We start from the raw sequence: 14,681 nt of genomic DNA, 5'->3' as shown, positions 1-14,681 counted from the left end.
CTTGCAAAAACTCCTGTATTGGATGAATGATGATTGCGACCACCTACCGACCTGGGTACTTTCCCCTGAAATTTAAGTAAATGTCCTTGAGTCCTTGAATTATTTGTTAAATGAAAAACTATTTAAATTAGGCATGAACTAGTACTTTTATCAAATTTCTTCTCTGCTGTACAAACAACTCCAGTCTAATCTCACATCTGAAATCCTTCATGCCTGGAACTATTTATTTAAATGAATGTTAAAGAAATGCTTTTGAACAAAGGATGAAGCAACTGTTTTGCATTATTTAGAGAGCATGTTTTTGTTCCTGAACAATCATTTGTTCCCGACTCTTTGTTGATTTTACTTTGTGACCAAGCAGTGCCAAAGGTAAGGACAGGAGTGCTTACATTGTTCCCTTTGGTTCAGTTCAGTCTTGTACTTCCTCAAAAATGTCACAAAAATTTCACAAAAGCTTCACTCCAAATCTTTTCGTTGGGAGCTAATCCAAAGGGCGAGAAGTGTCAACCTGCGCCAGCTAAGTTTGGTGTTATTTCCTTTGTACTCTGCGAGATGCTATAAAAATCAACCCCAGTTTTAAACAGGTAGCCCCCATGAATTCCAAATATTTGGGTACATGACGGTGTTGATCTCCTATGGAGGACGGTCTTCTTCTGCTTGTGTCCGCGCTGTAGTACCTAAGTGGGAGGAGATTCAACCGATGATTAGGTGCAGTCCATGTTTAGTTTGCTCTCTCTCTCTCTCTCCCTCCCTCTGTATTTTTTTGGCGTGTATGCTGGGATCCCGGAGCCAAAGCAGGAGCTGCCTCATTTCACTATCAAATGAGGCTGGGACCGGTTACTGCTCAACTGAACAACAAAACCGTGCGGACTCCCAATGGGACGCGATGTCTCCATGGATTCCTCCAGCAGCAAGAGTTATTTTCTCCTGTTCAAGATATGCATCCTGGCGATCGGTAGGGGAAAAAGAAACGAGACAAAATAAGTTAATTTGAGTTTGCTCATCAAAGTTTTGAACGTATTTAAAACGAAGTCAATTATGTTAAGTGCCGGGTATCTATTTTAATGGAACAACCAGCGAAATATGCATTTGTTAAAAATATGTACTTGTTAACTTTAAAATCGAATTTACAACGGCAGTGTCTTTAGGTGTAGACGGGACTGAGGAGGTGAAGTGTATGAAACCGATAAACAGAAATTGCAACAATATAACGAGATGGGATTTCAGGGGGGTATCGGATAGTCGCAGGATCGATTAACACGAGAGCAGCTGTAAAAATGATAAGTTGTCTAGGGAGGAACTACAGATGATGGTTTACATCGAAGGTAGACACAGGTGCTGCCTGTCCCGCTGAAGCAACTCAGCGGGACGGGCAGCATCTCTGGAGAAATTGAATGTGTGACGTTTGGTGCAGAGACCCTTCTTCAGATGATGTTATTCAGTTGAGCAGACTACAGAGTGCTGGTGCAACTCAACGGTTCAGGCAGCGTCTTTGGAGGGAAATAAATAGGCATGGGATCTTTTTCCACCCCTAGCACTCCCCGCCCTACTCCACTCAGAATCAAAGATCTTTGCTCAGAATGAAAGGTTCCTGACCTAAAACGTCGTCTGTCCATTCCCTGCTCAAATGGTGCCTGACCCGCTGAGTTGCTCCAGCACTCTGATTTTTGCTCAAAATGCCAACATCTGCAGTTCCTTGCGTCTCCATGTGCTTAGTTGACTCGGAGAGGAGAGGAACGTGCGGAGCTATCGCCTTTCTCACCTGCAACATCTAATTTTTTTGTTTATCCTCTAACCGTTTTGTGTTCAATCTGCAGACTGCAGATTGGAGATGTTTACAGTCAAAATAATCAGGCGTTGGTGCCAGTTGTTGGAGTAATTCCTTTGGGGAATGTATGTTTCCATAAGTGAGGTCGCATTGGGGGTTCTTTAAACAAAACCAGCCAGAGAGCGTATGAGAGGAAAGAGATTCTAAACATTGAAACTGAACTTCCGGAAGAAACTCCAACTCTTGATGTGAGCGGATGCTTCTTAAACTGAGGAAGTTGAATTTATTTCACACGAGGTGACCTGCGCAGCTCTACCTCTCCACCTTCTCAGCAGTGTTCATCTCAGTGACAAATAACAAATGTCTCCAGAAATAAATAAGCCAACAATAAACCACTCCAATTCGCAGTTACGGCAGCTGCGGCGCACTGTATAAATAGAACAAATTCCAAATGTTCCTCAATGTGCAGGAAGGAACTGCAGAAGCCGCTTTGCGCCGAAAATCGACACAACATGCTGGAGTAACGCAGCGGGTCAGGCAGCATCTCCCGAGAAAAGGAATAGGAATAGATAGATGCTGCCTGACCCGCTGAGTTACTCCAGCACTTTGTATCGTCTACGCTGTATAAATTTACCTGACTTTTTATTACCTGTATATTTAATTTAACTCACGTTTTTAAAGTTCAAAAAACCATACGCTCCAATGGAATACCCGATAAATTCAGTGTATGACTAAATGTAATATAATTGGGAATTGCATTTACGTATTAAAAATTATTAATAACACAATCTGTCATCCCTAATATTATACATATGTTTTAAAGTAGGATGTTTCAGTTAAATTAAAACTGCAGTATGCTTATGATTGAATAGAACCAGAGCACAACTGCAGGGTTCCAAGTTACAGGTGAAATATATGGACGACTGTAGCTTAAATATTGCTCTTTAATGTTAATTGAGTGATCAACCAGTGAATAAGTCTTGTCAATCATTCAATTAGATATTGACATTAGAAGGGGAATAGCGAGGCAAGTAAATAAGGAAGTATCCATTAAAGGGTGTCAGACTTGCATTGGATAGATGACAAACTATGACCAGAGGTTGTAGTCACGAGGCTATGGCTGTTGCGTTTGAAGAAACTGGTTAATGATAGCAATAAATTCAGCTGTCTTAGATCTGGCAGTTTGTGGTTTTCGTGGTTCTGTGAGGTAGAGATCCTCTGCCTTCTTCCAAAAGGATAATCAGTACAGTTGGCATATAGAGTTATAGAGTCATACAACACGGAAACAGGCCCTACGGCCCAACTCGTCCAGGCCAACCAAGTTGCCCCATCTAAGCTAGTTCCATTTGCCTGCATTTGGCCCACTTCGCTCTAAACCTTTCCTATCCATGTACCTGGCTAAATGTATTTTTAAATGCTGTTATAGTACCTGTCTCATCTACCTCCTCTGGAGGCTCATTCCATATATCTACCACTCCCTGAGTGAAAGTGTCGCCCCTCAGGATCCTAATAAATCTTGCCCCTTTCACCGGAAACTTATGTCCTCTGGTTTTTGATTCCCTTAACCTGGGTAAAAGATTCTGTATTCACCGTATCTATTTTACTCATGATTTTCTACACCTCTATAAGATCACCCATCAGATTAGCCTCTTGCACTCCAGGGATTATAGTCCTAGCCTGCTCAAGTACTGGCAACATCACCATAAATCTTCTCTGCACTCTTTCCAGGTTAATGACATAAGTGAACTTCGATCGTCAGTGTTCCTATTTTTACTTCTCTCAGTGGCAGTGCTGTGTATGTTGATATAGGTAAAGGCCACCTGGTAGTCCAAGCAATATTGGTCCCTGGGGTGAGCTAAGAGGGCTTGCTGAATAAATGCTAAAGGGCCTGTCCCACTTGGGCGACCTAATCCGCGAGTTTGCCCTTGACTCGTACTCGCAGCATGGTCGACACGAGGTCGTAGAAGGTCTTCATAACTCTCCTTCATGCTCGAGAGTGGTCTCGGCGTACTCGAGGCCTCAGCTAGGCCGCGGCATTTTTTCCAATATGTTAAAAAATGCCCGCGAGTAAAAAAAGGTCGCCATGGAAAAAATCTATACTCTATTTACTCGTAGGTTTAGTCGTAGTAGGTCGTTGTAGGTCGGTGGGGTGGGAGATTGCAACCTTCACGTGGTCTGCCCTGTTTCGATGAATGCAATCAACCTGGTGTGCACAATCAAGTAAGATCAAATAGAACAAGTTGTCCTACAACTTTAGGCTGTGCACGCCATACCCAAGAAGAAGAAGTAGTAGGTCGCCATGTTAGTCGTAGGTAATCGAGGGTAGTTGAAGGTAGTCGAAGATAGTCATAGATAGTCTACATCATAGTCGAAGGGAGGTCGAAGGGTAGTTAAAGGAGATCGAAGGAGGTTGTCTTCACTCTCCACTATTCGGTGTCCAATTTCCCAAAGTTAGTCGTAGCTAGTCGAAGTTATTCTTCAACATAGTCGAAGGAGGTCTTCCACATGTCATTTTTTTAAACTCTTCTAAACTCGCCAATTAGGTCGCCGAAGTGTGACAGTCTCTTAAGGTGCATACGTAGAATCCGGTACCACAGCCTGCTCCACTCGATACACTAATTGAATGTTGCAGCCTGTTCAGTTGCAACAGCTGTGATCTGACTATCTGCCATTTATAACCATTGACGAGTGCACCCCCATCTTCTACCCCTTTCATCCTCTTACTATTTTTGAAATGAAAAAATCCCTGTGGCCAACATATGAATCAATTTTCAGCGTCATTTTGTAAAGAGTAAACTGGCAGAGTAGGTTACCTGCATTATATAGCTCACATCTGACTTCCATTTCATTGATTTGGAATAAAGGTCAGATGGCTCTACCACCCAGACAGTAGGGTGAAAATTAGATAAAAAGTGTGCTGTTGCTCCAATATTAGTTCACACGCAGTATACCTTTAAATATTCTGAAATTAAACTTTGCAATTTTATTAGAATTAAGCAATAAATGTTAAAATGATGTGCTTTTGATACACAGTAAATATTACAGAAACTACACAATATGGAAAGTCAAGAAGATATTTTATATCAAGCTTTATTTTTAATACAATATATTACAACTGTGAAATTAGTATATTTAAAACTTCAAATGCATCAAATGTTTTAGCTTGTTCAAAATGTCAATATTTACAGTTGTTAGCAGAAGACTCCCAATTTCTGCCTCTGTCTCTCGTTCTCAAAGTCGTTCTCTTGTTTGTTTTTTTTTCCAGTTTCAGCCAATTTGTTTACACTTCAAGCTGCTCAATTTATATATCAATAAAGGATTACTCAGCAATTCCTTCCCCAACCCTACTGACCTTTGCCTCAATTTCCACCAATGAAAATCGAAAGATTTCAAAGGTTTCAAATCTTTCAAAGGTCTTTTATTGTCATGTGCACCAATTAAGGTACAGTGATATTCGTATTACCATACAGCCATACTAAAAAAAAGCACCAAGACACACAACTACATAAAAGTTAACATAAACATTCACCACAGTGGATTCCCCACATTCCTCACTGTGATGGAAGGCACCAAAGTCTAATCTTCTCTCATTTTTCTACCGCGGTTTGGGCAGTCGAACCCTCCGCAGTTGGAGTGATCGAAGCCCCCGCATCGGGGCGATCGAAGCTCCCGCTTCAGGGCGGTCGAAGCTCTTGCGGTTTGGAGCTCCCCATCGGTCTCTAACCAGAGACCTTGAGCTTGACGATGTTAAAGTCCGCAGGCTCCCATGGTTGGAGCTCAGAGGTCGATCCCTGGCAAAGTCATCGCAAGCTCCACGATGTTATGTCCTGCAGGCTCCCACGGTTGGAGCTCCCGAAGTCAGTCTCCAGCAAAGGCCACCAGCTCCTCGATGTTAGATAGCTCCAATCCCATCTATACTCTTATCTTTTACAAGCCAGCCATAACAAAATAAAGGTCATGTATGTATTGGAGATAAAGCTAAACTAGCGTTCCTTGTATAACTTACTTGGATAAATTCTATTCTGGTCAGCAATGCAGCAGATGGCAATGCTGCTATTTCATTTCCTCGCTTTTTTGATGATCTTCTTGGTCAGTCCCTCACATTTGAGGATGACTTAACTTCACGCCAGTTCTTTTGGTACTCGGCAGATTGGTGAGGCCGATGCGAAACCCACAGATTCTTTGAGATGGGACAGGAACACGTGGCAGATGAATAAGTGGGTGGGTGCGTTATTTGTGAGATGGTGTACTCTCTTTGTTGTTTACGTTGGGCTTCTATGTGGTCTGAATATATGGACCCTGGTTCTTTTTATTATCCCAACAGCTTCTTTGCTACTCTGAGCCATTGTGCACCAGAGGTTCCCAGGGGTCATTGGGGATATTTTGCAACTTTTCAAGGAGTACCATGATAGAACATGCAAAGAGTGTCTGGCGCAGGCATCCAAATAATGTGATCTGCTTAATGTAGTGGACTGAGTTTAATTAGGGCCTCAATGCTGCCAAAATTGGTCTGGGAGAGAACTCATGTTCAGACTAGACATTTTTTTTCCTTTGACATTCATCTTGTGTATGATCCAAAGTCTATGCATAATTAAGGATAGTAGAGTACAATCTCTGGTCCATCTTTTGGGATGCTCTCAACATATGGACTCAAGGTTCTCATTGCCATCTCAACACCTCTGATCATGGGACAAGAATTTCCATTAGCTTTTGAAAGGACTATTTCAAGAAAGTTTCAATCATTTCCTCAATCTGACCTGTTGTAGCAATGTTACAAAATTTTGAGATTTTAAAAATCAAGTCTGCAATTTATCCCATCAGATAAAGCATAAAAATAAGTTTAATTTGACACCTAATTCACTTTCATATCTCAAGTATTTAAAAAATTATGGCCATTTTCATACTGGGAAATGAGCATCTTGTTCCCTATTGATTTTCTATGGACATAACAAAAAAGCTGTGATCGTGAACAGTCAAAAGCCCATAATTTTCTTAAAAATTAAGAGAACTGAATGAAATGTTCAGTTATCATAGATTGAAGCATTCTGAAACAAATATAAAATTATCTTACTTGGATGACCTGAAATTAAAGCATATAATTAGTTAGTTACCTAATTGTAGCTAATTTCAGACTTCAATTACTAGATCTAAACATCTATCCATTTCTTAATAAATGATTAACATTTTTAAATAGCCTAAATGTCCAAATAATATTCACAAATAATTCACAATAAAACATGATTTTTAAATCTCATTTACATTAATTTATAGACCAAATGGAAGGAATTTAGTGTTCAATTGCTGTAAATTAAAGTCCATTTAAATCAGCTTTCCAGTGGGTTCCTGTGAACGCGCTGGTTTAGAACGTTCACATTGCGATAGATTTGTGCCTCAAATGCCCAGAAAAATACTGCGGGATATAATGGGCCCAAAATGAGCTACTCGCAATATTAAACTTTGTATAAAGGGATCTTTAGAAGCCCTTTTTAATCTAAAAATATACAGCCTACCTTCTGCTATTTGCTTTATGAGACCCTGCGGTTGCTGGTGTTCGCGGGTTTAGAGGTTGATTTTTAAACTACTATAACTATTATATGTGGCCTTTAAAACTAATAATAGCTTTTGCGACGGGGTCTTCCAGCGATTTTTCGTTAATAATTAACTAGGCTGAACATCTTCGATTTGAACAGCCTAGAGAAAATCGCGTTTTAAACCCGCCCCCCTCTAAACGGCGCCAAAATCGCGCACACCCACAGCGACAGATTTTCAGCGACGCTTCAGGTAGGCTTTGCAACATACCTACCTGTTGCCACAATGGAGCTAAGAATAATAGTGTATTTTCAGAGTTTAGTATCAGGCAAATTACTTTGCCTGGTCAACAGACCGAACTGAGTGTAACTAGGATGTGATTGATTGATTGATTAAAGGATGCAGCATGGAAACAAGTTATTTGGCCCACCGAGTCCACACCGACCATCAATCACCCATTCACACTAGTTCTATGTTATCCCACTTTCACATCCACTGCTTATACACTCAGGGCAATTTATCAAAGCAAATGCGGGCAATCCACAACTTACACATCTTTGGGATTTGGAGGAAACTGGACTATCCAGAGGAAACCTATTTGGTCGAAGGGAGAACAAGCAAACTCCACACAGATGGCACCCGAGGCTAGGATCGAACCCACGTCTCTGGCAATGTACAACAGCAACTCTATCGACTGTGCCAATGTATTGTGGGTGTTGGTCTTAGAAAGGACAATGATGGTCGTTCACTTATTCTGTCGACAGACGGATTTTGCAGAGAATGCTTTGATGGACCCTCTCCAGTGTTTTCAAGTGCCTGCTATTGATAGTGTTTAAGTACCAGGTCTCAAAGACCCTACTCTGCACATAGCCTGTGGGGCAACAGTCACACCCACCTTCCTGCAGGCTTCAGGGCATTTGTGACCTGGTACTTCAGACACACCTCTTGTGTCAGCCAAAGTTTTGCTTGTGCATGGAAAACGATGATGAATGTCGTCATCAATGTCTGTCTTCACTGACATATGACTACCGATGTGTGACCACTGCAACATAGGAGGTGGTCAGTGTTTTTCAGCACCACATCATAAATGTTTATGGTTGGAGAATGGTGTTCCATAGCAGGGGGCAGGTTTTTAAAGAATCTGTTTTGCAGATGTAAAGTGCATGACACATTTTCTCATATGGTTCAATGAACGAGTTAAGAATGACTTAGGGGTTGCCTTCTGAATGCAAACATACGCAAGTTTCATCCTTGCACTGCAGCATGATTAGCGTGACCTGAATCAGTCTGAAAAGGGTTCTGACTCGAAACATGCCTATCCACGTTCTCTAGAGATTATGCTTGACCTGATATGGCAATGACATTGCCTGTTATGATAGCTGTCTGCACTGAGATTGGGTCTCTTGTTGCCCCATTGGTTAAAAAAATATAGATTTTTTAAGAGATGACAGATAAAAAGATATGGCCTGCTGGAAACTATAATGAACCCAGCTACTGTTCGAGATGTCAGCACCAGAGACACATCTTAATAACAGCTTCAGCAGGTGGTTCATTACTGCCCGGGGCTCACAATAGCATTAGCAGCACATCAATCAACACCTATCAAAACTGTGACAATTGTGAAATGATTCAAAAGAGGGAGATTAAAAAAGAATTATGTCAACTTCTGGAAGTATTGCCTTCATAAAATCTCACTCAATTCATTTGTGGTTTAAATGTGAAATATTAAGCCACTGCACATTTCAACATCATTATTCTGAAAAAGGATTCCTTAACAAACATTACTTTTTTTAATAACACTATATTTTTTAAGTCAAAACCATTATGTTGATTATTGAAATTACCAAATTGAAATGATTGAGATGAACTAATTAGGGGCTGATTCGAGATAGTTGATATGGTTTTGTATGTGGGAGATTGTGTCATAAACTTGATTGAGTTTTTTGAAGAAGCAACCAAATATGTTAATGAGGGCAAGGTGTTGACGTTGTCCATATTGACTTCAGCAAGGCAATTGATAAGGTTGTGCATGCTAGGCTGCTCTGGAAGTTTCCATCGCATGGGATCCAAGGAGAGCTGGCCGACTGGATAGAGAATTGGCTTCATGGAAGAAACAAAGGATGATGGTGCAAGGTTGTTTTTCTGACTGGAGGCCTGTGACTAATGGTGTGCCTCAGGGATCGGTGCTGCCTCTTGTAGTTTATCTCAATGATTTGGATGTGAATGTACAAGGCATGGTTAGTTTGTAGATGACACTAAAGCAGGTGGTAGCAAAGACAGTGAAGATGGTTTTCAAAAATCACAATACTATCTTGATCAACTGGACATGTGGGCTGATGGATGGCAAATGGAGTTTAATGCAGAAAGGTGTTGTATTTTGGAAAGTCAAACCATGGATGGACTTTCACAATGAATGGTATGACCTTGGGAGTGTTGTAGGGCAGAGGAATCCAAGAGTACTTGTACATAATTCCTTGAAAGTGGCATCATAGGTAAATAGGGTGGTAAAGAAGGCTTTTGATACATTGACCTTCATCAGTCAGGGTAGGGAATTGGGATGTTATGTTATAGTTGTTCAGGACATTGATGAAGTATTGTGTTCAGTTTTGATCACCGACTATAGGAAAGATATTAAACTGAAAATGATATCAGAGAAAAAGAGCAGTGAATATGTATGAGAAGGACTCCTGAGCTATAGCGAGAGGTTGGGTAGGCTGGGACCTTATTCCGTGGAGCACAGAAGGTTGAGGTGTTTTTATATATAAAATCATGAGGGGAATAGATAGGATAAATGAGTCTTTTACCCTGGGTAAAGAAATCAAGAATCAGAGGACATTGGTTTACGTGAGAGGGACAAATGTAATAGGAACCTTAGGGGCAACTTTTTCACCCAGATGGCGGTGGGTATATGGAACGAACTGGTAGTACAGAGGAGGTAGTTGAGGCAAGACAACATAAAATGAACCACACAGTCATGAGTCTATCAGGAATACAACAATGGGCTGAGAATGTATTCTTGCAAGGTGCTGGTGTTGATAATTATTGTGGAAGATGTTTTGTCACCTATCCTCATGATTGTGCCGTATGGAACTGGTAGCCTAGGAGCTAGTTGATGGTGAGCTAGGTCCTGAATTTTGGAGATGAATCTAGTTGGAATTAAGCAATTGAGCAGCAAATCTCCTCAGATCCAAGCGTCTGACGATCATTTACTTACGTAAGAATGCTGTTCATCGATTACAGCTCAGCATTCAACACCATTATACCACCTAAACTGATCACCAAACTCGGTAACCTGGGCATCGATCCCTCCCTCTGCAACTGGATACTGGACTTTCTAACCAACAGATCACAGTCTGTTAGGTTAGACAAGCACACCTCTTCAACCCTCACCCTGAACACCGGCGTTCCACAGGGCTGTGTGCTGAGCCCCCTCCTCTACTCCCTCTTCACCTATGACTGCACACCTGTACATGGTACTAACACCATCATCAAGTATGCAGATGATACAACGGTGATTGGCCTCATCAGCAACAACGATGAGTCGGCCTACAGGGAGGAGGTCCAGCACTTAGCAGCATGGTGCGCTGACAACAACCTGGCCCTTAACTCCAAGAAGACCAAGGAGCTCATTGTAGACTTCAGGAAGTCCAGGGGCGGCACGCACACCCCCATCCACATTAACGGGACGGAGGTGGAACGTGTTTCTAGCTTCAGGTTCCTGGGAGTCAACATCTTTCGTGAAGATTTTTATGTCAATGGCCCTGTGTGACTGGAATTTCTCATTTTCATTGTAATGGGCCTGTCCCACTTAGGTGACTTTTTAGGCGACTGCAGGAGACTATGCAGTCGCCACATGGTTGCCACATGTTCGCGGGTAGTTGCCGGGGAGTCGTCTTCATGGTCGTGAGGAGATCCCGCATTCTGGGAACTAGTCGCGGCCTCATTATGGTCGCCGCGAATTTTTCAACATGTTGAAAAATTAGCGGCGACTAGAATGAAGCCGCCATGGAGAGTAGCAAGAATTCTCGTGCCATAGGTGGGTCACCAAGAAGTCCTAGTGGGTTGCCAGGAGGTCGAAAGTTCTCGTAAGTTCTCGTAGGTTGTAGCCGGTGCTGACCAGTGAATTTCATTGGCTCATTGGGGAAAAATAAACGTAAGCAGTAGTTTTCAGAAACAAGGATAACCGACCGGTAATGTTAATGTCCACCAAACTTCACAGCCGTGTATCTCTGGCTTCTTAAAAGTTGTCTCCACTCCTTCTCCCCCCCTCTTTTAATGGATTTACCGTACATGTGTGTCTGTTTCACCTTGGCTTTGCACCGTGTGAATTTCACTCGGACAGCACTCCCCCTGTTTGCCCTGTCCCCCGCCCGCATAACGGGCTGGTGAAGGAAGTGATGTGTGTATGTGTGTGTGTTCCACTCTGACAGTGGCCGTTCCAGTTGCTGATTTTTCAGGCGACTGCCGGCAACTTGACAGTCGCCGGCAGTCGCCTGAAAAATCGCCTAAGTGGGACAGGCTCATAAGTTGTCAGTGAAGATTTGGCACAATATATTTTATGACTATGAGCATTCATGAAAATAAATGGGTGTCATATGTTAAACTATCCAGATTGGGAGATTTAAATTGTGCAGTAGCAAATATTTTCCTGTGCAGAGAGAAGGAAAAATGGTTTAGTTTAGTTTAGAGATACAGTGCGGAAACAGGCCTTTCGCCCCACCGGGTCCGCGCCGACCAACGATCCCCGCAGATTAACACTATCCCACACACACAACCCACTAGGGACAATTTTTACATTTACCAAGTCAATTAACCTACAAACTTGTACGTCTTTGGAGTGTGGGAGAAAACCCACGCAGGTCACGGGGAGAACGTACAAACTCCGTACAGACAGCACCCTGGTCTCCGGCGCTGCATTTGCAGTAAGGCAGCAACTCCCCCGCTGCATCATCGTGCCGCCCTGGTCTTTGATGTTTTTCTGCTGGGCCCTAATTCTGTTGTGTCAAGGAGTGGGAAAGTGCATAGGAAGGAACTGCAGATGGTGGTTTAAACCAAAGATAGACACAAAAAGCTGGAGTAACTCAGTGGGTTATACAGCATCTTTGGAGAGAAGGAACGGGTGACATTTTGGGTCGAGTTTCATGAGAAATTATATGACTGGCAATGGCTTAGAGACCAACTAGCTACGACTACCCATCATGGAGATTGTGTAATGTGAATGGGGCCAATAGGGAGAGAAATATCAGAATGATAGTCATTTCAAAAATCTAAAAGGAGCCATGGATTTAATTTTCACGGGGTTATTCCTCTTGTAATTTTGCAGAACATCCACAATAATAACTAAGCATAGTTTCTAGAGAGAGAAAAGGGCTCCTCAGAAACCAAAGTGGTCATCAATGTGTGGAGCCGCAGGAAATGGGGAAGATCATAGTCCATAGTCCATAGATTTTCCCGCAAAGAAAGACGTGAAGACAAGGGAACATGGGACAGTTAATGGTGATGTCTTGAGGACAGTCATTGTTACAGTCGAGGAACTGCTGGGAATCCTAAGATGCATAAAGGTAGACAAATCTCCTCGGCCTGATCAGATATATCCAAGGGACACTGTGGGAAGCTAGAGAAAGAATTGCTTAAATCCTGACTGAGATGTATGAATATTTGCATCTGAAGAAGGTGAGGTGGCGGGAGACTGGAGGATGACTCACATTATGTCTCCCATTGAGTTGCAACCTACCTGGTTTGTAGAAGTCTCAGCCCTCCAGCAATAATTATGATTTCTTGGAATTCCAAGTCCTTCCCTCCAATACCATCACTCCAGACCCATGTTTATCTGTTCTATCTTCAATAATCTTTTTTAATTCAGATTTCAAGCTTGGAGCCTCTGTTTTTTAATCTCTTTTGTGGCTCTTTAAACTCTGTCCAAAGGAATTTATTCCTCTTTCTTCCACTGCCATTGGTGTCGACATGGACGATGATTTTCACATTTCCCTTTCAGAATACTGATCTCCTTGGAAACTGGAAATCAACAAACCATCCCGTCAGCTGCCACAGAAATACCCATCTACACCCCTAATCATTGAATTGTCCACCATTATTGCACCCCCTCTCCCCTTAACATCCCAGCCCATCAAGCTTCAGTCTTTGACACACTTTTTTCAGTGACCACTGTTCAATTAGGTTTAAGATAGTTATGGATAGAGACATGGGTCGTCCATGAATTAACGTTTTTAATTAAGGCAAAGCCAAATTTGAAGGAATAAGACAGGATCTCGCTCAAGTTGCTTGCAGCAGGTTGTTTGAAGCGCTGGGTCCTGCTCGTCCCCCTAACACAGGGAAACTCAGTGGGTGTTCCACTGGGTCTTCCCCTTCCCCCTCAAACCATGTGACCCCAGCTCCTCCCCACCTACACTATAGTCCTCATACCCCCCTCCTTCCTGACCACCCTCCACCCCCCTTTCCAGACATCGCCTCGGCCTCCGTCCATTCATCTGTCTTCCTCCGGCCCCAACCCCCATCCCCCGTTCACCATCCCCCCCCTGACCTCCTCTCTCGGATACCGAACGGTCTGTCCGCAGCAGAGGCCTCACCTTTGTTCCCCTCCGTCCCCACCTCAATGAGTTCTGCGTCCGCCACGATGTGGAGCTCTTCTTCCTTCGCCTCCACGTCCAAGCGTTTTTCCATGGGAAGGAGTCCTCACCACCTAGTGATGAGCCCTTCTCCCGTATCCAACGGATCCCCTCCTCTTGGACTCCCCCTCATGGCCATCTACCTGCTTTAGGCCTTTTCATTTTAAACTGCCGGCGGGCCATCAACCGCCTCAACTTCTCCACTCCCCTTTCTCACTCTAACCTTTACCCCCCCCAGCCCCCCACTCACTCTGCAACAACCCCGACTGGGTGATCAAACCTGCCGACAAGTGAGGTGCCGTGGTAGTATGGCGCGTCGATCTCTACAAGGCTGAGGCCACGCGCCAACTCTCAGACACCTCCTCCTACTTATCCTTGGACCATGGCCCCACAGACGAGCACCAGGCCATTATCTCTAACACTATCACTGACCATCACTTCCGGCACCCTGCCCTCCCAAGCCTCCAACCTCACCGTTCCCCAGCCCCGCACGGCCCGATTTTACCTCCTCCCCAAAATCCACAAACCTGACTGTCCTGGCAGACCCACTGTTTCTGCCTGTTCGTGTCCTACCGAACTTATTTCCACATACCTCGTCTCCATCCTATCTCCCCTGGTTAAATTCCTCCCTACCCATGTTCAAGACACCTCACACGCTCTTCGTTTCCTCCATGACTTCCATTTTCCAGGCCCCCATTCCCTCATCTTTACCATGGATGTCCAGTCACTCTACACCTCCATCCCCCACCAGGAAGATC

The 14,681-nt window shown here is 43.3% G+C and overlaps 1 protein-coding gene across 1 annotated transcript in view; it reads left to right on the top strand.

Annotated features, from left to right (window-relative positions):
• Positions 1–767: 767 nt before the first annotated feature.
• Positions 768–14,681, top strand: part of hepacam2 (HEPACAM family member 2) — a 95,293-nt gene continuing 81,379 nt past the window's right edge. Inside the window, exon 1 of the mRNA XM_033042771.1 lies at positions 768–955. Within this exon, the coding sequence (XP_032898662.1) occupies positions 877–955 (79 nt within the window). The 5' untranslated portion in view covers positions 768–876. The remainder of the gene's footprint in view (positions 956–14,681) is intronic.

This window comes from Amblyraja radiata, chromosome 2, assembly GCF_010909765.2.
Source record: "Amblyraja radiata isolate CabotCenter1 chromosome 2, sAmbRad1.1.pri, whole genome shotgun sequence".
Taxonomy (NCBI): Eukaryota; Metazoa; Chordata; class Chondrichthyes; order Rajiformes; family Rajidae; genus Amblyraja; species Amblyraja radiata.
The sequence above is the reverse complement of the archived record's forward strand: the minus strand, read 5'-3'. Positions and strand labels throughout refer to the sequence as shown.